The following is a 27,168-nucleotide window of genomic DNA, read 5'->3' as shown; positions in this document are numbered from 1 at the left end:
TTTTATCATTAATTATAATCATTTTTCCTATTATATTTTTTAAGACATTGTACTTATTATATTCAAAGATGATATAGTAAAATTATTTTTATTTATAATTTCTTAAGAAATATTTAAAGTTAACAGAAAACAACTATTATTGTATAGAGAGTACAAATTTGTTGTATTGACTTATTTACTTGGTGTCCAAGTTACCTTGACTAGAAAATTAAATAAGGTTATACCCAATTAAATAATACTGACCAGGAAGGTTTATTGTCATCGTACTTTGATATTCTATATTTTGAGCGATATCAATTTTTTTTTAAAAATTTTGATAATTATTTTATTTTTAGTGCGCGTATATGATTCGATTATTGTATTATTTATCATATGATTCTTTTTTCTATATGTTGCTTTCTATTTTTATTTCACATTATTTCGTTGTTGCTATTACTTCATTTATGCATTTTCTTTTCCTAATTATTTGAATTACTTTATTTTAAGTTAAGAGTCTAGTTGAGATGACTTTTCTATTTTTAAAATAAATTGATAAGGTCTCTTGACACTCTTTCTTTTCAGACTTCACTTATGAAATTGCTATTGAATTTTAATTATATATCATTAATTTAAGATCGTAAATTTGCATGACACTCCCACCTTCAAAATAATGTATATAAATTTTAACGGGAAACATTTTCTTCTTTAATAAATCTGTAAATTCAACTAAAGTTATTGCATGAATCACAATGATCTTTAACTTTTAACCTCATTTAAAAAAGATTGCAAATCAAATATACTTATTTATGACTTAATTTGTTCAAAGTAAGTGTTACACAATATAAATTTAGTAGGAATTAAGTTATAAGATATAATCAATTGTGTAGCATTTCTATAATATTATTAATCCGCTAAATATAAGATTGAAAACTTTTTTGCTCTTGCGATATAAGTTTTGTAAGAATTAAATTATTTCTTTTACGATATAATTTTGTAAATTGTGAAACTTATTTTTTCCCTATTACGACATAAATTCTATAGGAATTAACTGATATAGCATTACCCAACTTTTTATGTTTTATAGAACAGAATTTGTGACATATTTGTGATACATAAATTTAAAATCATCAAATTTAAAGAAATAAATTGAAAATTACTTTAAAAATATATATATTTACGTGAATAACTCATACTAATTTAAATTAGTCGGGGTAAATATGATTCATTTGTCTTTAAATTTTTAGATTCGATGAAGCGAGATTTTTTTTTATAGACTTTATTTTTTAAAATAATTTTACCTATCGATTTTAATTTAATTGATACTAAGTACCCTTAACTAAAATATTTATTGAAAATTATAATGATATTAATATAATATTTTTTCCGTTACAGAGGTTTAGAATTCAAACTTCGATCTTAACGAGGTGTTATTATGCACAAATCCCAAGTTATAGTAGTGACAAAAGTCATACGTTACACATGAGAAAAAAAAATAGAAAAAGAAAAAGAAAAAGAGAGATTACACGTGTTAATGATTTTGCTTAAACAAGACAAATGCAGTTATATATCAATAATGAGGCATTTTCATTAGTCTTAAATTGTTGTTAGTATAAGACGATTCCACTAAGACTAAAAATTTTCAAGAATCAGAAAACTGAAAAATCTCTTCAATGGCGTCGAGGAGACGTGATTTTTTTATGATTGATGAAGTTGGTGCCAAGAAAAAAGCGAAGGTTGATGAAGCTGAAGAAGAAGATACATCACAGCTTCCAGTAGTTCCATGGAGGGTTCTTCTTAACGCTGCCGATTGTGATTTAGGCAAGAACATCACATTCCCCTTTTTGCATCGTTTTCATTTTGAATTCTGACTTAAATTTTGTGGATATCCTTTACAAATGACAAATTTTAGAACCCCCTGTATGTGTTTTTGTTTAATGCTTTGTGCGTTTGGTATGATTAAATTTTTTTTCTCTTTGATATGGATGGTAAACCCTAACCCTAATGTGAAAAGATAGATGACTTAGGGTGGTACTAGAAGTGGAAGATATCAAACTGAGCTATATATATTTTCAACGAAGAAACTGTTATCAATAATCTGAAACAGCTTATCAGCAAGTCACTTAAATTTCGTCTAACAACGCAGCCTTTATCCCTGATTTTGTCATAAGAATGGGTGATTTTTCGTTTTTTCAGTCTCATCTTGTTGTACTAATTTTATTGGTATGACAATTGACAATATCAAATTATGGTGTCATTAGTCTCCTCTTTGGTTTTCCTGTATCTGGGACATGTGTGAGGAGGTTTGAATATGACATCCTATAGTAGAATTGTGGAATGAATCCCAAATGACAATCAAAGATGAAAGATGAAATTTTTCTTTGGTTTGACAAGTCACCTTTAAGGGCATCAGTACAATTGTTTAATGTGGATCAACACTAGTGCTTGAAGGTCGGTGCCAACGTTTAAACTGTGCATAACCATAATCAATATTTCCTCTTTTGTAATGGATGGGGTATATTGGATAGCAAGGTGCATAATTGCTGAATAGAAAAGATCACAATAATTCCTGTTTGGATTTTAAATTTTCACGAGAAGATACTATGTTGAATTATGTTTATGATTAATTTCCCAACAACGTTTAGTTCATGTAGACTTGCATTTATGGAACTCAGTTTTGTCTTAGGTAGATTGTACTATTAGTTGTTGAGTCATATTGGGTATTGGAATAGGAAGGGCAGGATAGGTTTTATGAGCATTCTTTTATGGGAATAAGTGAGCTGAAAAGAAAATTTTCACGAGTATTCGATATAGTGATCAAATAATCCTGGATGGTGGGGGGTTAGCCGTTAGCATGTGTGTTTGAGTAAATGGACTATACTAGATTTATTGCAGCTTACATTTCCAAGGCCAATGCTGAGGACATGAAAGTTTTTTTTTTTTGAAACAACAATAATAATTTAAAGTAGCGCCTCTACCCAGTTTGAACCCAGGTCTCATGGGCGGTTCCTTTAGCTTGTGCCAGCAGTTCAATGACACTCCTATTACGAGGACATGAAAGTTACTTTATTAAATCCGGAGATTTTGTTGCTACCATGTAATATATGTTGTGCATGAATATCTGGCTCGGCAGTTTCTCCACACTTACTTTGTCTTCATTTTAGTTAGCTGTTCCTGGAATCATAGCCTATATATTGGTGTATGGCGCTTCCTTGTGACTTAACTTTTTATGGTTGAACAAAACTGTGATTTTTGTTTGGTAGTAGGTATAACAATTGTCCATGTTTTGGTGAGTATATGTTGCTTGTGCATAGTTCTCTTCTGCTGAAATATAGTTGGACTACTTTTTCAAACTTGAGACTGGACTTTGGGATTGGGAGAACTAGAAAATATTAGAGAGCCAATTAGCCAGTGGCTGAGTGGCATATCTGTTTGCTGTGTTTTTATTTGAAAGTGTTATTTATTGGTCTATTCATCGTTGTATTGTGTTTTGATGTGGATTGTTTTATCTTTCAGATTTCAATGTTGAAGGAAATGGACTACTAGGTTCAGGGCTTTATGAACATGGATTTTCGTATTGTTGGTCAGGTGCTCGTGCCAATATGGGAATCACTGGAGGAAAGTACTGCTTTGGTTGCAAAATTGTTGCAGAGCAGCCCGTAAAGATGGACGATACACCACTAGACCAACAACAGATCTGTCGTGTTGGAATCTCAAGGGGAGATGATGCAGTAGGAAACCTTGGGGAAACCCTGCACAGTTTTGGGTTTGTGGGTACTGGAAAATTTTCTAGTCAAGGAAGAATTTCTAATTATGGCGAAAGATTTGGGGTTGGTGACACAATAATTTGTTGTGTTGACCTTGAGTCCAGCCCTATGGCTTCCATAGGTTTCTCTAAAAATGGAAAGTGGCTGGGAACATCAAAGCAATTTAATGCAGGACCAGGTCCAACTGGTCTTGAAGTGGTGGATTGTCCAATGAAAAATCTATATTGGCATTCAGCTCTTTTCCCTCATGTGTTGCTTAAAAATGTAGTTGTGAACATGCAGTTTAGCATAAATGACGGACTAGCTCCTGTAGAAGGATATAAACCGTGGTCTTGTGCCATGGAAGATGGGAAAGCCATTCCAGGCCCTAGTTTTGCGAATCTGTGCGATTGTGAAGCTATGATGATGGTAGGACTACCTGCTTCCGGTAAGAGTACCTGGGCTGAGAAATGGATTAAGGAACATCCAGAAAAGCGATATGTTCTGCTTGGAACTAATTTAGCTTTGGATCTAATGAAGGTATTATATTTTACTGCGCCTTTTTTGCTTTTAAAATAGAGTGAAGCTGGTGTTTTTTCATTTATTAGCAACAGGAAGACTTGTGCTTCAGTTGCTATCTCCATAAAAAGTAATTCATCTCCTTGACAGGTTCCCGGTTTTCTGCGCAAACAAAACTATTGTGGAAGATTTGAACATTTAATGGACCGTGCTACTGGTATATTCAACACTCTTTTGTCTAGGGCTTCCAAGATTCCTCGTAATTTCATAATTGATCAGACAAATGTCCACAAAAATGCCCGGAAGCGCAAATTGAAGCCCTTTGCAAACTATAAGAAGGTACAGAAGTTGTTCCCAGTTCTCACTACGGGAGCACTTTTAGGATGATAAGAGTTTGTGCTGACTTCTCTTCAATAGGCCTTTAATGAAGCATCCTAATATCTCTGTTTGTTTTGCCTCTAAATCAGATAGCTGTTGTGATTGTTCCAACACCTGAAGAGCTCAAGTTCCGTGGTGAGAAGCTGTTCAAAGAAATGGGGAAAAAAGTTCCTGCTGAAGCAGTAAATCAGATGTTAGGTACCACAGAGATTGGTGTTCTGTGTTTGCACACACTTTATAGCTCTCTAATCTGTTGTCTTATATGATTTCCCGTTTTCTCGTGTAACCTATAATATTTTCCTTGCAGTGAATTTTGTTTTACCTATGAGCAAAGACATGCATCAAGCAGATGAGTACTTTGATGAGGTGAATGATTTCAGAACAGCAATACCAGTCCTGTAAATTTTTGTCTTCATGTTTCTCATTCATGCTGTTCTCTATTTTTCTTGTCATAGGTACGATTTGAAGAACTTGGCAGGGCGGAGGCTCAGAGATGCTTGGATGAGATGAAAGCAAACTTGAATTCAGAAAAGGAAGTTACCCCTTATTCTCGTGAAAGTTCAATGCAGTCACATAATAGCCTGTCGATGCAGTACCCTTTGGAATACCAGCAGTCGTGCAGTGGTTCATCACCACAGAGTCTCAGAAATGTACCAGGTTTTTTTGCTTCTTCTTTGTGAAACTTGTATCACTGTTTTGCTTGTATTTCTTGGAAAACCCATGCTTATCTATTTTACCTTTGGATAGGTGGACGTCTAAATAGTTCGTATGCTCAGCCTCAACTTCAAGCACCTCATGAATCCTTCTACGCGATCCCTTCCAGTTACAACCCCATAGGTGATTTCGGTCACCATGGAAGTCACAGTGCCTACGGTGATTCAAGGGGCTATGACATGGAAGCCAGATCAGCTATCCATGGAGAGATCTATGAGCCTCATGTGGGTTCTGGAGCTCAGAATGCAGCTGAGTTACACCAGAGCATCATGAATGATCCCAACCTGAGGAGCGTGTCTGGTGGTTCTGGAGCTCAGAATGCAGCTGAGTTGCACCAGAGCAGCATGAATGATCCCAACCTGAGCATGTCTGGTGGTTTCGGAGCTTGGAATGCAGCTGAGTTACACCAGAGCAGCATGAATGATCCCAACCTGAGGATGTCTGGTGGTTTCGGAGCTCAGAATGCAGCTGAGTTACACCAGAGCAGCATGAATGATCCCAACCTGAGGGAGATGTTTGGTGGTTCTGGAGCTCAGAATGCAGCTGAGTTACACCAGAGCAGCATGAATGATCCCAACCTGAGGATGTCTGGTGGTTTCGGAGCTTGGAATGCAGCTGAGTTACACCAGAGCAGCATGAATGATCCCAACCTGAGCATGTCTGGTGGTTTCGGAGCTTGGAATGCAGCTGAGTTACTCCAGAGCAGCATGAATGATCCCAACCTGAGCATGTCTGGTGGTTTCGGAGCTCAAAGTGCAGCTGAGTTACATCATAGCAGCATGAATGATCCCAACCTGAGCATGTCTGGTGGTTTCGGAGCTTGGAATGCAGCTGAGTTACTCCAGAGCAGCATGAATGATCCCAACCTGAGCATGTCTGGTGGTTTCGGAGCTCAAAGTGCAGCTGAGTTACACCAAAGCAGTATGAATGATCCCTACCTGAGGATGTCCGGTGGTTCTGGATATCTACCACCTGATTCAAGAGGACCGTTTGAATCGGGGATGGCTACACCATATGGTAACTGATCTATTGCCCTTTTTCCGACTCCATTTTCATATTACTTGCATTTTAATAGCTTATCCCTGATAAAAATGGAAAAAATCTAGGAAAGAGAAAACCATTGGAGTACATTTGGTAGTATGACTTTTTAAGCTTCACATAACTTTTGGTGACAGACACACAGTAGTTCGCATGATTGTATAAGGGGGGGGGGGGTAACAACATGTGATGTATTGCATTATTTGCCTAGACTGTTTGAACGTTGACTTTGTTTGCAAATTTTCAAATGTGATAATAGAGTATAAGAACTTGGGCTCTAATTAGTAGTGTCTGGTCGAATGTAGAAAACAATTGTAGTCAGAGGTAGAGCGGTTGTTTCTGATAGACTCGCGGCTCAAGATAAAAAGAGTTCAGAAAAAATAGTAATGGAAAATAATGTAAATAACAGATAGTACCAGTTATTGGAGAGAACTATTCAAACTATTATTTGGCTTATTGGACTGTGATTTTTCATGTATACAGAGGCTCACCATGTATTTCTGGTATAATCATAGTTGTTAAGGAGAACAAACAAGTTCTAATTTTACTTGTTCTGTCTTTCCATTAGGCTTTCGTTCTGTCTTTCCAGCAGGCTTTTCTCAAGAGGTTCCAGCTCCGAGGCCACAACATGAAAATTATCCCTCTGGAGCACAACATCCTGGGGTATCCGCTCCACAAGGGGTTCCAGCTCCGTGGCCACCACATGAAAATTATCCCTCTGGAGCACAGCATCCTGGGGTATATGCTCCACCTGGTCCCAGATACTACTGATTGCGGAAACTGCATGGAATTCAGAAACACTGAATATGATTGCTTGTTTTTAATTTACTAAAGAATCAATTGGTGTTAGCATATAGAGAGGTTAGTTTGGATTTCATAACTGGATCATATAGTTTGTGTATGATATGGAGGTTAACTTTGGGAAATTTGGAGTTCTATTGAGAAAATGTAGACTATTACCATCTCAAGTTCTGTCTCTTGTGTTTTTCTATTTCATCTTTCTTGAGATAATGCAGCTACATCACACCCCTCGGGTGCGGCCCTTCCATGGGCCCGCACTAACGCGGGAGTGCTTTGTGCACAGGGCTGCGCCCTTTTTGTGATAATGGTAGTGCTTATGTCGAGCTTGCGAATACCTCGAGTATACTACTAAATACATGTCTACTTCATATCAACACAGGTACTGAGTAACACATTTTTCTCTTTATTGCAATTTGAACTCTAGTTTGCCATAATTTTCAACTATTTCATTGACTCCTACATCGTATCCTTAGATGTATGTGAGTTGATTTTCATTGGCATTTTGAACTTGTCCCAAAGAGTCGATTTCACACTCAAACTAATCGAATGACCTATTATATACCTACTGTGAACTTGTCCCAAAAACCTTTTTTTTTCTTTTAATAAATATCATGGAAATAAAATAGTAGGTCCAAACTTTAGTATTGGTGCAATCTGTTATAGTATACAGTTTTTTTTTTAATCTGAGGCGACAAGAGTTGCAGGTATAGAAAAAAGGTCCTATTCTTCACTTTTCCCCATCCTTCATTTGATTATCTATATCTTGTTTCTCTCTCACTTTTTTCCCTGGTGTTTTAACAACAATAATGGCTACAATAAAAACGGATATATTTCGTATTTACTAAATTTGAATCGTGCACTATACAATACTTTTTGAGAATAGAGCTTCTAACAGAATTTCTCCATACTCATTCTGGCTCGAACCTTAGACAAATTTTTAATATTTATATCTTTTTCTATTTAAAAAGGCTTACAATCCTTAAAAAAAAAAAAAACTTACTGGGTATGGGAATCAATGGCAATACATAAAATTACTTGCGAAAAGTTCTATGCTTTTTGACTAGATGAAGTAAATGAATATTAATGTGCTCTAGCCTTGTCTTTTAGCGTACCGTTTTGCTTATATGTCTGTGAAGGCAGAAAAAAAAAAGATAATATATAGTTTCGATCTTTATAGTTAGATTATCGTTTTAGTCCTTCACTACGTAAAAATAAAAATAATTTATTTATTAAATTAGTAATATTTTAATTAAATAATGGTGGAATATGAAGTTCAATAACTCACTTTGATTTTTTAGTTACCACATTATAATTATTGATTAGGTTAAGTTCAATGTGTAGAAGACAAAATAATGTATGAAACTCTTCTAATTCAGTGACTCTTTGATTTTTGATAGGTGAAAAGATGGTCAATTTCACTTAAAATAATTCTTTGTTTTTATTTTATTACTCTTTTAAGTGCTACTTAATTGACAGAACTTTTATTAATACATATGATGAACTAAATAATACTTGAATAGTTTGTGCAATATGTTTTTGTTTATATACAAGTAATTTAAACTAAATGATTTTGATTGTGTTACTTTATCTTCTATTTAACATAGTGTTGCGAATGCATATACATTGTTCATTTTCACCCCTTTTGTTTCATTTCTACAATTTATACAATGTGAGTGTTAAAATTAAAATGATTGGTATAATGACGATTTTGCATTTGAACATTTATTATGGAGGTCCTCATAGAGTTTTTAAAATTATTATTTGGATGATCTAAGACGCCAACTCCATAAGCTAATACACGCGAAAAATCAAGAAAGTCACGTAATTTCTAAAAGTTGACTTGTAACGCTTTCCCAACTCATTAGGGAGGTCTTCATAAAAAAAATTCTTACAAAAATTTGGGTGGTCTAAAGCGCCAGATACTTGAGCTATATATACGAAGAATCAAGAAAGTCACGTGATTCCTAAAAGTTTGCTTGTAAATATAAAAAAATGTCTGAAAAATAATGAGACTATATATAATGCTTCTCTAACTCATTACAAAGGTTCTCTTATATTTTTTTTCAAAAATAAATACTCCACTAGTTAATAAGGTTCATGCTCATGTTGACCTAATTCAAAATTGAGGCTGGATATACAACATTCGTTCTCAAACTTCAAGATCATTTACCATTTAAGTTACGATCTTACACAACCAGTCTATGGAACTTGATAAAATTTTCATTTATCAGATTCCATTGCACTAATTTTATAAACAATTAATTAAAGTTAAACGTAACTCTGAGCATGAAGTTATATATTTTGGTTCAAGCAGTTACTTAAATCTGATTCACAAGCAGCCAACACTGTCAATCTTCTTATGGTAACATTCTCCATTACTTGTCTTTGTCACATTATGCAAAATCATTTTTAAAAGGGAAATATATTGTAGTTGTTAATACACAGTTAGTTGTTAACTTACATTTTCAGACATTTTTATAGCTTATTCTCTTCAACATTTATATTCCTAGCCTCCCTCTGGACAAGAAAACTAGTTACATGCAAAAAAAATGTTAAATCAACGTAAAACTTCAATGAGCTTTTTTAGATCCTCAAAACAATGCTATTATGTTTCTCTTACAATCACTATTGAATTTACATGTCTTTCAATATTTTGTGTATCCACTTATTTCAGTATATTTTTCTAAACAAAGAAAATGAAAAACTAATATTTGGTTAGCATTTATTACCTCGGATGCTTGTATTTGATGGTGTTTTTGTTTTCGTGGACCTTCATAATGTGAAATTAGGTCTTACGCCTAACTCACACCCCAAAAGCTAGTTCAAAGGGACCTAACTCACATCCCAAAAGCTAGCTCAAAGGGAGGAGGAGGACTGCCCAAGCCTTATAAGTAGTCCATCCATCTCATTAACCATCGATGTAGAACTTTTGTCATTTTTTAATACCCCACCTATCGTGTGAGACGGGTCTTGCTCTGATACCATGTGAAATTAGGTCTTAAGTCTAACTCACACCCCAAAAGCTAGCTCAAAGGGAGGAGGATTGCCCAAGCCTTATAAGGAGTCCACCCATCTCATTAACCATGTGGGACTTTTGTCATTCTTTAACACATAAACCACCGATGTGAAACTTTTATCATTCTTTAACACATAATGCAAATATCAATTTAAGATTTGTTTCAAAAGGACTAATACATAAATTACTTAATAACTTAGCGATGAGTTTTGACAGTGCTTCTCACATTGAGTAGCAAAGTCGATCTCACATAAATCCATTACTTTTTGTGAACTTAAACTGCCCAAGATCTTTATATGATTTGAGCCTTCAATGAGCTCTGTGGAATTTAAGGTGAATTTTTTGTTGGCATTTATTATCTAATAATTGTTTTGGTGTTGGAAACGTTTGTGAGTCTTAAGATATATTATTGAAGACGAAATATTGAGTTTGTGCTAGGGCTTGTTATTAGAGATTAGATTTGAGATGTTCTTAGTAAAAAACAAATTCAAAATACGTAGTCATTTTTTGAAAATTTAATGAATTTGAGATTAAAAGTGGCTAAACATTATTATTATTATTAATCGTATTGAATTTTATCGTGATTCAGAAACAGATACAATGGTTCGCATTCAAGTTATATCTTTGAAGTTCTTCTCATTTCCATCTCGCAAAAGAAATGAACTCTTATGTCAACTGAACAGTTGTGAGTGTATAATACCTAAAAGAACTAAATCAATAAGGGTGTAATTTTGGAATCAAATTTGATATCGCTTTAAAAAATTAAAGGACTAAATTTACGCTAATAAAATTATTTTAGACCTATTCTAATAGTTCCAGGCTATTGATTAACATTTTCTCCTACTCTTGCTACTTTTATTTTCTTGGTTCGGTGAGTTATACTTCTTTCTTTCGTCCACTTTTAATTGTTATATATATAGAATAATTTTTACATATAGCAAATAAAAAAATCACATTTGTATGCTATAATTATATGCATAATTATGCTCCATAGCAAACATAATATTTTACAATACATATACAAAAAAAAAACAGTTATTTATCAATTGTGACAAAAAATCAATTGTATAATCAGTGTTTGTATAAAATGAGAATCCCTGGAACTTGCTTTGCTTTTTTGCTTTAAAGACCCCGCCTGCTTCACACCTTCTATGATAGGGGAAATACTTCCGCACGAAAGCATGCAAAGCACACTAACCTAACTCAATGAAGGCGAGCACTGACTCAGACACACACGTGGGCGGTTGAGTAGTGGATTGATTTGATCAGAAAAGTAGTATACCTCCGACTTAATCAATATCGCGTTCTCCTTTGCTGCTATGAAGGAAAGCGGTATGGATAGGAAAGCACAAGTTCCGAGTAAGCGGCTTATAAAGTCTTCTCTTGTACCTGGACCGTTGGCTTATATCTTCGGCTTAGTTGGAAAACCCTCCTATCGCTAAAAAGCGAGGTTTTCACCAGCACTTGAGCTAGTAGCCACTTTCTTAGATAGGGCTTTCGGCTAGTTTGTGTAAGCGTCTTTGTAAGCACCTATAGGGCACTATTCGCCTTGGGAGTGGTTCGGCCATCAAGCTACTTTGTGGGGTAGGGGACCAGACTGGTGACTGCTGCGGTTGTTGTCTGCAGGGTATGTGACACCCCACAAGTTGACTAGTGCTGAGCCAGGAGATTTTCCTTTGGATCGTTACAACGCTCGTTGAACGGTTCAAGTAGAAGTGAATAGGTAAGAAGTAGAAAGCCCCATATCAATCCATCTCCATAGGAGACAATATGAGCAAAAGACAGGAATCCCTAAATCCCGCAGAAAAGAACTCACTCCGGGGGGAGTGAGGGGGGTATTCAAAAAGGGGAGCCGCGGGTTCTTTCTTTCCTTGTAGGAAAGGTCTTGGTTTGGTATGGCAAGAAAAATAAAAGAAAAGTGGGTAGGAAAATATTTGTATTGTATAATTATAAGTGTACAGGACGAAAATATATGTATTTATATGTATATGCATTTTTTTTAATTTTTTTACCAACAGAAACATAATTTATACATTTCTTATCTGTTTGTATAAGCGAGAGAGGCGAGAGTGACGATATATATATAAAAAAATTTCTTTCACTTTATACAAACTCAAAAATATTTTATATTTTGTATTTATATAAAAAGAAAAAAAAGTGAAAGAGAAAACAAAAATAACGAGCGAGAGATTCACGAGGAGAGAGAAGAAATAGCAACCTAATTCTTTTTTAATCGGAGCGACATAAATCCCTAACTAAACCCCTCTCAGTCGTCAAGTCTCTTGTCCTTCCGATTCAAAAACAGAAGCAAATCAAAGAGACGAACTCACAGTAATTCATATATGATTCGTCCTCGAACCCTACTGTTTTACTCATCATCAATCTCTCACATTTCACACAGATGGGTTTCTTCCACAACACAACTCCATGGTTCATGGATCAACAAGATTAAAGGTGTATTCACCGGCCAAAAAACCTCCACCGATGCCGCCAAAGTACCCATTTCCGAGTCATTCACTCTCCTTCGTAAGTTTTCTGCACCACTTTTAACTATAGTAAATGTAGATTAAAGGTGGAGCCAGGATTTAAAGTTTATGAGTTTATTCTAGTTTTCTTAAGTTATTGTGTTATAACTCTGTTTGAATTTAGGATTTGCGGATGAATTGGGCAGAGCAAAGAAGTTAGGGACTCTGAAGCAGTATGTTGTAGGGAGAGGTAGTGAAGTTACATTTGCTGAAGCTTTTGAGAAGCAGCAAGCTATTCTTCAATATCTTGGTGCATTGGATCCCACTGGAGAGGTTTATACCCATTTACTTTAGCTCTCTCTTTTTTAATGTGGTCAATCCTGTAGTATTCTGATTAAATGCCAAGTGTATTAACAAATACTTTATGTAGTTATTCTACCTGAACTGTTCCCTCTTTGTCTCTTTGGATTCTAGTTTAGTGGAATGATTATATCCGTTGTAGATTCATAAAGCAGTTGGATTTGTTATAAACATGCCTATGAAGCGATTGACTAGGAGTGTTGAGTTGAATGATGGAGTTTAGGGGTAACCGTTGATGTTTTTCTTGGTCTGTTTTAAAGTTTTAGTTCCTCTAGGCACATAATAAAGTACTGTAAAGTGCAGTTGGGAGGAGGATAATGATCAAGAAGTAGATAAAGCTGCTCATCCTTAATGCCGAACTGAAAAATTGAAGGTGCTAGGCAATAGACCTAATTCTTTGAAGTGGGGACCAGAAGAAATGGATAATAGTTTCTATTAATTTACATGACAAACTTAAATGATATTACAACAGTTATGCAAACAGAGTAAATGAAAAACGTTATCCATGTAAAATGAAATGGATGTCAAAAGCTTCTCCTAGAGCAGCATGGTTACAATGAATTGCTAGGTCTGCGGCCTTTGTCACTCAGTGCAACCTGTAGAAATAGGTTAGTTTGTCCAACGGGGTTCTATTGCGCTCGAGAAATATGAAAGTCCGTATCACCTATTCATATCACTGCAATTATAATTGGGACATCTGGTATGTTCTTGAGCATATTTGGAGTGCAGCTGGTTATGACAGGATCAGCTAACTACACAGTTGAAAGCTGGCAAGTGCCGCAAGTTGAAAGGAGAAGCAGACACGCATGAAAGTCACAGTACACCAACAAATAGTTTTTGCAAAATGCCCAAAGAAAGAATTCATAGATCTTTTGAATACAAAGTCATGACTATTTTTTGCTCAAAGTATAGATGTTGTAATGTTTAATTGGTGTACCATGTCTTTTATTCATTGTGTAATTCTTTTGTGGGTTAAATAGATTCATTGTAGTGCTAAAAGTGAATTCAGAGTTCTTTTCTATGTAGATGTTTTTCACTTTCTTGGTGCACTGAAATAGAGTTTTGCGATACTTGTCCAGAAATAATGAGTCCTCATGAAGTATTTTTATAAACTGAGATGAAACCTATCACATTTTATCTTATTAAATTAGTAGTCTTGTGTAGGAGAGATGTAAGAGAAGTGTTTCCTAAACAGGTAAGGGCTTCATAAATGTCAACAACCAAGCACTTGGAAAGGACTCGTTAAAATATAAGGAAGCACCTGGAAGGAGTTCCAACATTTAATCATTTTTTTCTTAGATGGTAAGATTAGGATGTGGCAAGATGAATGGAATGAAGAGAAATCCGTTAGGCAAAGCTTCTCATATCTCTACACAATTGTGATGAATCAGAATGCAACTATTGTATGCATATTGGAAGATGGGGACCTAAATTACGTCAGAGCTGTCTAATGACTGCAAGGTAGACTGCCACTCAACTAATATGCATAATTGAGAAATAGAAGGAGCTGCACGATAGCTCCGATCCGTAGAAGCAGACCAAACAAAAATGCTATATTTTCTGCTTAATCATGTTACAACAGCTTAGATAGAATAGATAAAATGGAACAGTGTCGGCCATGGAAAATGGAATGGAGGTCAAAAGCCCTTTTCCACGCTAAAGCAATATGTTTTGAGTGAAAAGTTATGCATGAAGCTTGTCTTACTTAGAATGTGTAGAGAAGAGGATTTTATTTGTATTTACATAATATAGGCATGAGAAGAGTTTAAATGGAATATCATGGACAGTAAGGATTCATAGTAGCTAATCCCAACTTGTTTGGGATTGAAGGGTAATTGTTGTAAGAGTTGTTTTCTGTGCTTGAGAACTACAGAAACCCCTGGTCACTTTGCACTGCGGTTATGCTTGGAGTTCAGGTTGTTCCTAAACATATTTGGAGCATATTAGGTCTTGCCAGGATCAGTTAGGGCAGCAGCTGAAAGCTAGCAAGGGCAAAAAGTTGAAAGATGAAGACATGACAAAAAAAGCATGTATTTTTTGATGAACGGTCGGGAGGGAAAGAAATAATAAATGTTTGAAGAGAAATAACCGCCACTTTTTTTTTAGATTAAATTTTTTACGAAGTCCGAACTTATAGTGTTACATGACTTTAGTTATTTATGCAACTGTGGAGGATTTATAGATTCCCTACAGTGGAAAAAGGGAATTCGAAGTCCTTTAATGCAAAATATTGTGCACCTTCTTTGTGCATTTAAATGAAATTTCACATCACATAACCCCAAGAAATAAAAGAAACTCCTTTTGTTACAAATAGAATATATTAGTAAATGCTTGAATATGGTGGACAGTTTGGAAAGAGAAACTCCAGACTTTTTGAAGATAGGGGCAGTCATATGCAGGATATAGTTCCACTTTTAATTTGGTGTAAAGAATGGTTATTAGAGGAGGAGGTTTCTTTAGTAGATTTGATAGGGTAGCTGCAATTGTTTCTAGGGGTTTGTTTGGTTGTGGACTTGTGATGATGTGTTCTATGTAAATATGGCTTCTGCACTGTCCTAGTCCTTTCAATACCAAGGCAACCAATTTTGAAAAAAAGAAAAAAAAAAAAGATTAGTAAATAATGTGAAAGACTATCTTAGTAAGCTAGTAGTCATGTGTATGAGAGATGAAAATAAACTGTTAATGTGAATAGATTTGGATAAACTATTGAATCCCTCTTTGTCATTAATTTTTTATTCTTTTTTAATAGAATCTTCAAACACATCAAAAGCAACAGGCAGCAAAACATTGCAAGTGCACAATAGTTGATGTCGAGAATATGTTGGCAAAGTTTACTTGGGCAAAAGAAGCACAAATGAAACTTGAGAAGATGAAGGAAGAAGGGAAGCCATTGCCAAAGAGCATGGCTGAGGTACTGGTTATTGCATTTCAGATTGCTGTTCTGTGGCATCTTTTCACTTTTTTTCTTAGCTTCCTTCAAGAACCTTCTTTTTTAAAATGTTTAAAAAGATTGGTGCATTATCTATGCTTGAAAACTATTTAATCTTGAAATCATGTCAACTTAAATGGCATGATTTATCGGGACTCCACTTGATATAAGATATGACATTATTATAGGGAGAGAGGAAGATGAAAAGACACATGGAACTCTTACCGTCTCTAGTTTTATTGTTGGTAAAAAGAGCACATATGGTACTTCACTTATAACTTCATGACCAGTCAAACTTCTTTGCATAAAATGTGACAAAAGGAGTAATATTTTTGTTTTTTACCTTTTTATATTTTAGATCTTCTATATAAATTCTTTAATTTCTGGGTGAGATTTTTGTTTGCATCGTACAGATATGCAATATGCTATGTGTATAATATGAAAAGAAATTTTCAGCTGTAGTGCCTGTAATTTAGGTGCATGTGTATCATTGTGAAGTGTGTGTTTTTGTTCTCTCTGGTCCACGTCGGAGTTATGGGATGTGCTGTAAATTAAGCAGTAGTTAAGACACTCCTCTTCCGATACTTGGATTCTGCAGAGTCTCTATAGAACATGCGAAAAGAACACATATAATATGTTCTGCTGTTGGTGCTTCCTTTTCCATGATTATATGATGTTTGACATACTTATATTAGGTTCTTCTGATATATAGGTTCAAAAGTTGATGGGTTCATCCCCGCTGGATGTTGCACGATCAAACATGGCTAAGAGTGGGCAAATTAGTAGGAATGCATTCTGTCCTTGTGGTTCCAAGAAGAGATACAAAAGGTACTTCAACTTTTCTTATTGTTGAACATGAATAGCCATTTCTCGATGTTTTGAATTCCTTAGAAAAGGAAAGGAAATGAGATGTTTTTATTAAATACTACCCAACTTAACAAACTCTATTTCCAAATAAAAAAAGCTATATGATCAATCATGTACACAAATGACTACAAACTATCTATGAATATGCTTGCTGACATTTTCTATGTATTGTGTATATAATTAGTATTTGACCATATATAATTATGTTCTCCGTTCTCTCTAGATCTGCTGTGATCGGTCTTTTCCTCTCTTTTTTTGTGTTACGTCCCCACGTTTTGTGCTTATTGTCTTGGTATTGTGGTATATGTAGGTGTTGCGGGAAGGATTCAACGTTTTAAACGGAGAGGTTTAATCAACAAATAGCTAAAGATGAAGAGCTGGCATGTCCAAAACAAGAAATTCTTGTATGGTCAGATGACATTTTTCCTTTATCTAAAGTCAATCTCAATTGTTGTGTCGTTTAATAACATCAATGGAGTAAAATCTGATGGTTAATGCACATCAAAACTAGATGAGTAGTATTAGCTGCTGTGTTTGTGATTAAAAAAAAAGTTACCAAGTACAGAGACCTCAATAAACCAGGTGCTCATTACATTCTAGAAAGTTTTTTAAATTACAATTTCGTATTTTTCAGATCTCGTGGATACAATACTCTTTCGCATGATACATAAGTTATGTATCCAATATATAAATTAAGTATTAGACATATAACTATAAAATCAGATTCATATTGATTTAGGTTTGAAATAATTGATGTTATGTATCAATAATAATGTTTGTACTCGATACAAGCAATTAATAACTTTCATCGTATAGCAAATATAAAAATTATAACTTTAATGTTTGTTAACTTGACTGTATTGGTATTTCTCACGGTTCTCGACTTTGTTATTGGCCACAAGACCACATTTATTTTTGAGTGCGTTAGTAATTTTATTTATAGTCCAATACAATATCTTTGTTATTTTTTGTTAAACCATTATGGTACATAGTACATGGTTTCAAAAGGCATACTCAAGGTTTTCTACCCCAAAAAAATTACATCTATATATTCTAATAGGGTTAAATTATGCAAGAAGAAGATGCATTTTATATGTATGTTTTATAAAACAATTATAAGAGTGATGATAGTATATGGTTTGATTATATTCATAGATATCACATTATGAGAACTAAAAGTGTTAATAATTGAACAAGACATACCTAAATTACATCGACAAAAGTTGCATATTAAAATACCTACAATATTTAGATCCAATAGAGCAATAATGAGGACTCGTATAATGGATTTATCTATTTAGATACTTGACGTAGTTCATTGATAATTGTTAATTTTAGTCATGAATTTCTACGATGATAATTATGTTTGAAATATTATTTCAAGTTAAAAGTGTGACGAAGGAAGTACTCACTAAGCATATGACAACATAATAAATGAAAATTTTATCCTTTTATTGACTGATTTTCCACATTATTTACTTTCACTTGTGAAAAATTCCTCCTAATTTGATTATTTGGATTTCATACGAAATTTATTTTTTTCTCAATAATAAATACAGTTTTTACACGCTCAAGTAATTGTTTATTTTAAAAAGAAATAAAAGACTAATTAATAATAAGGGGAAGATTGACTATATTGTAAAAAGTCTTTATTGATTAATTCTTAATGAACGAAGCTTAGCTTAGATGTTTCATGTTAATTTGAATATCAAAATTGAAAGAACTAATAATAACAAATAACTTTTATAGTAAATTGTATTCGACTCTTATATTGTTTTCAAATCTTGCATTTAATTATATATGATTTGATTTCTTTTATATTTGACTCCAAGTCCAAAATTAAAAGGTCATAATTATAGTAAATTGCTTGATTAAATAAAATTTGACTTTTATTTTAATTTTAATTTTTTGCTTTATACATATAAGAAACAACGAATGATTACCAAAAATTTAATACGTGTATGTGATTAATTTTATTTCATTTCCATCTCTTCATCTATGTATAACTTTTTACGTAACATCCATTTTTTTTAATTATTCTTTTTTGTTTAAATATGTTTTTATGTCAGAAAATTACATTGATAATATTTGATTTTGTAGGTATCCTGAAAAAGGTGACGATAATGACATAACAAATAAAAGTTGATGAACTAAGATTTGAAAGCAAATAAATTTTAGATGATTTCTTTTCTTTAATCAATTTGCAAATTAAAAAGCAAATCAATTCTAGATAAACAAAGATTATTTGAATGCATTGAGTTTGAAGAATTTGATATATATGGTTCACAATAGAGAGACTTTCATCATTGCATCACTATATATATTTTCAGAGACAATTTATTATTAAATCTGACAAATGTTTCGATATCTTATATATATGATGAAGAATAAGATAAATAAATATTTTATTAGGTATATTCTTTTATGAATGGGCTTATTAATATTTTTATAAAATTTAAAATCAAAGAGTCTGAATATATGGTAAGAAATATTAAGAAAACTAATCATTAAACAATCCTTAAAATATATGGTAAGAAGAAAATAGATTTTAAATATTAAGGAATCTTAAAATATATTGTAAGATGAAAAATATATGGTAAGAGGGATTAGGACAATTAATTATTAAAGAGACCAAAAATATATGATAAAATGTATTAGGAAAATTAATAATTAAGGAGTTTTAAATATATGATAAAAGACGAATATTTATTAAAAACCAAGAAGTCCTAACATATAGTAAAATGTATTAGGAGAATTTTATATAAAGTAACTTCTAAAATACTGATCAAAATTCATATTTGACTATAATAGGAAAAAACAAATTAAAAATCAACATTATAAATACTACTTAAAATCAGCAATAAATATATATTCTCCAACCAAAACATAACTGATGAACAAAATAGGAAATAAATATAATAACTAATATTCTTTTGTAATTCTTAGAAAATACATGTCTTCACTCTTCTCCAACTCTTTTCCTATGATTTCTTCTTTTCTTTTTTTTTTCTAATTCTGCATTCAAAAAATTGTATGCTTAGGAAATACAGAGCTTTTGTCCCTATTATCATAATACGTAGAAATAGTAACTAGCTTTGAGACTGTAACAATATCTTTCGACCTAATTTCTAAATGTTTATTCTTTGAAACTAAAATCAAAGACTCCATCATCTTTGCCCGCAGCAAAAAGAAATCCACCAATTTCTCTTCCAGCTCCCGTTTCTTGTATCCTTTCACTTTCAAGAGCTTCAGCTTGGAAAATCCTATTTGACAATTCTCGAATTTTTCCTTTGCCACAAAATTCCAATAACTTCCTCCTTCCATTGCATAATCACCTAACTATATAATTTAAATTGATTATTAATTACTTCATATATAATTAAAAATAGTAAAAAAAAATATTTTTAAAAATTCAATTTTTTTTATACTTACATTGATAAAGAGTTTTTCAATTTGGGGACAATTCTTGACAAAGAAAATAATGTCCCATGGGTTCACATATGTTGATCCATATAGCACAATTTGTAGCTCCTTTAGATTTGGAAGATAAAGCTCCATATCTTTATATTCAAAATCCTCATATCTAGGAGAAATTCCCTAAATAAAATATAAACATAAAATAAAATATTTACGTTGTCAATATATAAAAATAAATTTCCAAAAACAAAATAAATAAATTAAATCAGTACATTACCTCAAGAAAAATATTGTTAATTGAAAGAGTTTGCACATTTCTTAAGATATCAATCAAATTACCCATTCCACTTATATGTTGAACCCATGTAGAAGTATTGAAATTGAATATCACATCTTGTAATTTTGTTGGACCAATCAACTTGATTTTGTCAATTTCACCCTCATAATGAAAAGTGTGAATATTGGGATCATCAATAATGATCAAACAAATTTTACCACAAGCTCTAATCAAAATATTTCTAAGTTGATTTGAACCTTTGATTGTAACATTAGTAGTAGAAGAACAAAAAACCAATGACAAAGACTCAAGAACCACACAATTTCTAAATAACTCTTGAATAAAATGAGGTGTGATTGGGGCCTTAGTTAGACTAAGCGATTTCAAAAATCGTAAGCTTTTTAAATTTGGCGATATACGCAACTCACAATTAGTTAATTTTACCCTTCTAAGAGTTTCAATATGATCAATAAAATCAGAATCCATATAGTAAGTATTTTTATTATTAGATGTAAACCATAAATCTATCTCAAGCTCTTCTAGGCCTTTTGATGCAAGAATTTGAATCCAATCCTTAAGAAAAAATGAGTAGTCTTTTGGTGAAGGAATGTACAAATGAAAATTGTAAATTTTCTTGCCTAAATGACTATTTAAGATTTTATTGATTATTGAGATATCTTTCGTAACACAATTACTCTTAAATATTCTATCAAAACGCAGATTGCGGGCATACATCCATGTATTTAAAAATGGAGTAGCTACAGCAGAATAAGAAACAACATCTTTAATAGGTAAAAAGGTAAAAATCCTATCAATTATGTGATTAGGAAGATAAACAGAATGATTCGACTGACGTTTTCTTTTTGATCCTGAAGCTTTCGTCATTATTTTTCTTCTAAATTAGAAGAAAAATAATATGACAGAAGATAACTGTATATATTAAAGAGAAAGTATTAATCGAAAGATATGAGAATGGAAGAGAAACTTTATATTTATAGAGTGAGAATTGTAAAGATAGTAAGAGAAATTAAATGCAAATGCAATCAACTTGTTTAAAATACTTTGACTTTGAAAAGTAAATAAAAATACAATCAAATTGCATTTATAGTGCAAACTATATTTTTAAATAAAAGAATAAAATTTATGTTGAATGACATTTTTCTTGGATTCAGAAACCAAAAATAAATATATTTTATAGTTTGTTACTCACCAAATTTTAAAATGACAGAAAAGATAAAAACAATTCAGAAAAGTCAATTGTTATTATTACTTCTTTGAAATTTAAATGTAATATGAGTTTTGTTCATTCAAAATTAATTAATAAGGATCTGATGAGAAGAAAAATTGGATTCAGAATCCAAAAATAAATAAATTTTATAGTTTAATACAAAATTTTAAAATAACATAAAAGACAAATATAATTTAATAAAAGTAATTTGCTATTATTAGTTCTTTCAAATTTGAAATTTGAATGTAATCTGAGTTTCATTCATTCAAAATTAATTAATAAAGATCTGATGAAGTTTTTCTTGGATTCAGAAGCCAAAAATAAATAATTTTATAGTTTAATACAAAATTTTAAAATAACATAAAAGACAAATATAATTTAATAAAAGTAATTTGCTATTATTAGTTCTTTCAAATTTGAAATTTGAATGTAATATGAGTTTCATTCATTCAAAATTAATTAATAAAGATCTGATGAAATTTTTCTTGGATTCAGAACCCAAAAATAAATAATTTTATAGTTTAATACAAAATTTTAAAATAACATAAAAGACAAATATAATTTAATAAAAGTAATTTGCTATTATTAGTTCTTTCAAATTTGAAATTTGAATGTAATATGAGTTTCATTCATTCAAAATTAATTAATAAAGATCTGATGAAATTTTTCTTGGATTCAGAACCCAAAAATAAATAATTTTATAGTTTAATACAAAATTTTAAAATAACATAAAAGACAAATATAATTTAATAAAAGTAATTTGCTATTATTAGTTCTTTCAAATTTGAAATTTGAATGTAATATGAGTTTCATTCATTCAAAATTAATCAATAAAGATCTGATGAAATTTTTCTTGGATTCAGAACCCAAAAATAAATAATTTTATAGTTTAATACAAAATTTTAAAATAACATAAAAGACAAATATAATTTAATAAAAGTAATTTGCTATTATTAGTTCTTTCAAATTTGAAATTTGAATGTAATATGAGTTTCATTCATTCAAAATTAATCAATAAAGATCTGATGAAATTTTTCTTGGATTCAGAACCCAAAAATAAATAATTTTATAGTTTAATACAAAATTTTAAAATAACATAAAAGACAAATATAATTTAACAAAGTAATTTGCTATTATTAGTTCTTTCGAATTTGAACTTTGAATGTAATATGAGTTTCATTCATTCAAAATTAATTAATAAGGATCTGATGAATTTTTTCTTGGATTCAGAACCCAAAAGTTAATAATTTTATAGTCTAATACAAAATTTTATAATCACATAGAAGACAAATATAATTTAATAAAAGTTATTTTTGCTATTATTAGTTCTTTCAGAAATTGAAATTTGAATGTAATATGCGTTTCATTCATTCAAAATTAATTAATAAGGATCTGCTGAAATTTTTCTTGGATTCAAAATCCAAAAAATAAATAAATTTTATAGTTTAATACAAAATATTAAAATAACATAAAAGAAAAATATAGTTTAATAAAAGCTATTTGTTATTATTAGTTTTTCAAATTTTAAATTTTATCGTAATACGAGTTTCATTCCTTCAAAATTAATTCATAAGGACCAAAAATGTAAAATTCACATGATTTGACAGATGAACCAAAAACAAATAATTTTTTATGAGCTCTGACTATATAATAAATAATAATTTTAACATAATATTTCGTAATAATCTCCGATAATACTTTTGCTTCAGAAGGTAAAAATACATATATTATTAATAAACTCTATAACTAAATAATAATGTAGCTGATCTTTTATACAACTTTTTAGTATTAATAAAGCATTTGGTTACATTATTAAGTTCTCTAATATGTATTTGACATAACTCGTATGGAGACCAATACACAAAATAAAAGGCATGTGATAGTAATAACTCTGTCTAGACAACAAATAGTATGTTGATTTTCTCCCGATAGTTCTTTTTTGAAAAAAAAAAAATTTAAAAACTATTTGAGACTTTAGTAAATCCTAATTAAAGGATGTTATATATTCCAATTATTCAAGCTATGCAATAATCCAAAGATCAGATAAACCTATTAAATCATTATGTATAATAGATTAACATGATATAATATTGAAAGATGTATTTTTATAGACGAATCATCTATTACTACAAGTCACAAGAAGCATTGAGAAATATATATTCTATAGAACTTGCATGTAGTAAATTTCTTCTTGCATAATTTAAGCTATCTACCACCCTATTCTTCAATTGTCACATCTATCAAAAATGGTAAAATAAGTTCAAATGAGGCAAATACAGAAAGTAACATCTATGAGCTAATAAAATAACTGGAAGAATATTTAAAGCAGCAGAGCTAATGTGCATACATTCATAAATAGAGTTTGTTAAGCATGGATTTGTTGTGGTAAATGGAGGTGATGTTAGCCCATGCAACGATAAGTTTATACAGAGTCCCTAAATGGATCAAGGTTCTTGAAGAACGTGAAGGTCCTCATCGAGCTCAGATTTACCATTTGAGACCCCGGAAATGGGACTAACATCATTTTCTACAGATGCTGAATAGGCGAAGCTCCACACAGAAACACAGTTTTCATCACCTAAACAAGGAAAACACAACCATATTTTAAGAACTTTTCATCTTAAAAGGTCATTTTGTAGAAAAAATGTGATGTTTGACTTGACAAAGAAGATGATTTAAGCATTTTAGTGTTAAGGAAGGGAAGGAAATAGGACTAAGAAGTATGGCAACAAATTTGTTTTCCTAAAAAGGCAAATGGGAATGAGGAATTTACAGAACAAAGCATAGAAGGAGAAGATATGAAATGAGCATTGAAAATAATTAACTCCAGACAACTACAAAAGCTTTAATTCACAGTACTTGGGAATTATTCAAACAATGTAGGGTGAACGAATTTACCTGTAAGGAGCATATCCTCGTGGGAGTCATCTATAACTCCAAATCTCCGTTGGCCTGATGAAGAGGCAGCCATCGGCAGGAAAGGATGAAATGAAAAGCCATTAACCGTGTCTGTAACAGGATACACTGAGTAAGAAATAGAGGAAACTAGGTGGACCTTCTCCCAACTTATTCTTCAATGAACACAACGAAGTACCTGATGCAGCTCGGAAGCTGGATACCCACTGTCCGGTTTGAAGATTATAAATGTGAACTGAGCCATCCTAGAGAGACAAACAAGAATGGAAGATAAGATCTTGTATTTCATTCTGACAATGAATGTAATTTTGAGCTAAGCAAAACATTACCTGTCCTCCGGAGCCGAGATGCTGACCTCGAGGTTCAATATCAAAATATATCCGCTGATTGGTAGTTTCTGATGATCTGTACATCCTAATTAAATGAAGCCAAAAGGGGAACTTTAGTTGATCACTGAAGCACTAGGTCACAATAAATTCAAACTTACAAAAGTTATCGTTGTGCATAGAAAATTACTTCATTCACGCAAATTGTTATCTTCGACATGGATAATCAAAAAACTGTGAATATAGACAACTTCAGTTATGAAAGTTCCCCTCCAGGAAAAAACATCATGTAAACATATATAGTGTTATTTTATTGGATAAAGAAACTGCTAAACAATTATCACATTTCTAGCAGGAGTGTGAGACGTCTCCGACTTGTAAAATGCAATTAATTTGGAAGAGGGATGCATCTCATTAGCTTCTTTACTGAACAGAAACAGAGTTATCAAGCCAATCATTCCAATGCTCCAGTTCCCTGAGTGTCCAATCAGTAAAAAGAAACTTACTTGTAAACAATTTCAGCAGTCTTCCGAATGTCCCAGCACAGTATGTAAGGGTCCTAAAAGAAGTTTGAGATGAACTTGGTCAAACATATGTTTAGCACAACATGCATGCATGACAGGATACTAGCATACACGTGACAATAGACAAGAATTGAGTCCGAAGAAGAAAGGGTCAAATTTTAGATCATAAATAGAAAAGTGAAGGAAATCAACAAGTAGCAAGCATGCCTTTCAGAGGAACGGGCACAAAGTTTATATTTCTTTGGATGAAGGAAATGAAAACAGATCTTATTTTAAAATTATTACTCAAGTTTACAAACTATACACTAAAATGTCAAGGTAGAAATTGAAAAGATTGATACTTGAGCCTTTCGAGTTGGTAGATGTTAAAGTTTATTTTTAAACTCTTTATGGGGCCAAGTGGTCAATTATACATTCGACTGGATTCAAGGCTGTTCAGAGTTCATTTTATAGGTATCCTATAAGGCTAATGCAGTGGGTTTGGAGGAATGGGTGAAAAATAAATGAACATCAAATGCTCACCAACTTTGTTCTGCATCTCGCTATAAACATCTTTTGGCACTAATTCTATGGTACACTAAAGTCATAAACTGCTTTCCTGATCTCACCTCATCTAACCCTTAACAGAATAGGAGAAAATAAAGGATAAACAAAGCTAAAAGAAGAGAAGGTGCTAGGATCATTAATAAACAGGAAGTATCCAAGTCTGAAATATGGTTACCATTAAATATTGATGAATAATCTCTTCCATTAACATTGATCGTGAGGAAAGCATTTCTCTGTTTAGTAATAATTTGCAAAAAAAAGTTAATGAGATTGTAATATTCAACTTTTACTAGGGCATAGTTGAAAAAGGTAACTGAACTTCAATAATTTTGTAAAATCATTGATCAGTAATAGACCTTGAGCTATTCTTGATTGTCTTTTTCCAGTGCAGAATCGTTTATATTATTTTGTTGACGACAAGGGAAACCTGCAGCCGCTACCCTTTGGATGTGCACAGGGTAAAACCCCACCTCCTATGCAATAGCTCGCAAACCACATAGGAGAGGTAAACCGCACCAGGCTTGCTCGACCCAGAAGGAAAACCCCTTGCATTCGCTGACAAGGGGTTTCGAACTTGAGACCTCCAACATGGAAGTCTCAAGCTCAAGACTTGCTCGAAGAATTAAGGAAGATACAATGATTTATGTATTACTTTATTAAGCCAAAGATATTTCTATTCTACTTTTAGTCAATTTCATAGCACTAGGGGTGGCAAAATGGGTAAATAATATGTGTATCCATTCATATTACCCATTTTATATGAATTGGATATCCATTCATATTACCCATTTTAAATGAATTGGGTATCCATTCATATTACCCATTTTAAATGAATTGGGTATCCAACTCATTTAAAAATGGGTAAAAAAGGAGTAATACCCATATTCCCATTTAAAAATGGGTAGTTAAATGGATAAAAGCAAAAAAAAATAAAAATTGATAAAGGGTTGGGTAGTAAGAAAGTTTTTTTAAAAAAAAAAATCTATAAAAAAATGAAACTTTTTTTTACATTTAATTATGGATAGGGGTTGGTAGGGGTAGGGTGGTAATTTGTTTTCAAAAAAGAATTAAAGTATTAATGAAAAAATTGTTAATTTCTTTTTGGGATGGGGTATTTGGGGGGGG

The 27,168-nt window shown here is 32.1% G+C and overlaps 3 protein-coding genes across 4 annotated transcripts in view; 2 read left to right on the top strand and 1 right to left on the bottom strand.

The window, feature by feature from the left end:
* Positions 1 to 1,569: 1,569 nt before the first annotated feature.
* On the top strand, positions 1,570 to 7,339 carry LOC107009424 (heterogeneous nuclear ribonucleoprotein U-like protein 2). Of its 2 annotated transcripts, none has more exons than XM_027914309.1 (8): positions 1,570 to 1,797; positions 3,493 to 4,262; positions 4,392 to 4,580; positions 4,709 to 4,817; positions 4,927 to 4,985; positions 5,075 to 5,276; positions 5,367 to 6,350; positions 6,961 to 7,339. In XM_027914309.1, exons 1-8 carry the CDS (start codon positions 1,650 to 1,652, stop codon positions 7,140 to 7,142), a joined length of 2,643 nt encoding a protein of 880 aa, XP_027770110.1. In that variant the 5' UTR covers positions 1,570 to 1,649; the 3' UTR covers positions 7,143 to 7,339. The 2 variants fall into 2 exon arrangements, with proteins under 2 accessions (XP_027770110.1, XP_015064246.1); XM_015208760.2 differs by having other exon boundaries at positions 1,650 to 1,797; positions 6,940 to 7,339.
* A 5,062-nt stretch (positions 7,340 to 12,401) lies between these two features.
* On the top strand, positions 12,402 to 17,444 carry LOC107009234. Its single transcript, XM_015208536.2, has 5 exons — positions 12,402 to 12,714; positions 12,838 to 12,986; positions 15,763 to 15,924; positions 16,655 to 16,770; positions 17,120 to 17,444. Exons 1-5 carry the CDS (start codon positions 12,531 to 12,533, stop codon positions 17,145 to 17,147), a joined length of 639 nt encoding a protein of 212 aa, XP_015064022.1. The 5' UTR covers positions 12,402 to 12,530; the 3' UTR covers positions 17,148 to 17,444.
* A 6,432-nt stretch (positions 17,445 to 23,876) lies between these two features.
* The window catches only part of LOC107009119 (telomerase Cajal body protein 1), a 7,314-nt gene continuing 4,022 nt past the window's right edge, over positions 23,877 to 27,168 (bottom strand). The window contains exons 10-14 of the mRNA XM_015208397.2: positions 25,480 to 25,532; positions 24,977 to 25,061; positions 24,826 to 24,892; positions 24,630 to 24,740; positions 23,877 to 24,309 (exon numbers count right to left, since the gene is read on the bottom strand). Coding sequence (XP_015063883.1) covers positions 24,176 to 24,309; positions 24,630 to 24,740; positions 24,826 to 24,892; positions 24,977 to 25,061; positions 25,480 to 25,532 — 450 coding nt within the window. The 3' untranslated portion in view covers positions 23,877 to 24,175. The remainder of the gene's footprint in view (positions 24,310 to 24,629; positions 24,741 to 24,825; positions 24,893 to 24,976; positions 25,062 to 25,479; positions 25,533 to 27,168) is intronic.

This window comes from Solanum pennellii, chromosome 2 (genome assembly GCF_001406875.1).
Source record: "Solanum pennellii chromosome 2, SPENNV200".
NCBI lineage: Eukaryota > Viridiplantae > Streptophyta > Magnoliopsida > Solanales > Solanaceae > Solanum > Solanum pennellii.
This window is presented reverse-complemented; position numbering and strand designations above follow the sequence as displayed.

Bases quoted from the DNA above. Each gene is read 5' to 3' on its own strand.
- LOC107009424 (XM_015208760.2), top strand. From the start codon at position 1,650: ATGGCGTCGAGGAGACGTGATTTTTTTATGATTGATGAAGTTGGTGCC. The intron at 4,818-4,926 runs GTACCACAGAGA...TTTTCCTTGCAG, and splicing joins AGCAGTAAATCAGATGTTAG to TGAATTTTGTTTTACCTATG. The intron at 6,351-6,939 runs GTAACTGATCTA...TCTTTCCATTAG, and splicing joins GGGGATGGCTACACCATATG to GCTTTCGTTCTGTCTTTCCA.
- LOC107009234 (XM_015208536.2), top strand. From the start codon at position 12,531: ATGATTCGTCCTCGAACCCTACTGTTTTACTCATCATCAATCTCTCAC. The intron at 12,987-15,762 runs GTTTATACCCAT...CTTTTTTAATAG, and splicing joins CATTGGATCCCACTGGAGAG to AATCTTCAAACACATCAAAA. The intron at 15,925-16,654 runs GTACTGGTTATT...TCTGATATATAG, and splicing joins TGCCAAAGAGCATGGCTGAG to GTTCAAAAGTTGATGGGTTC.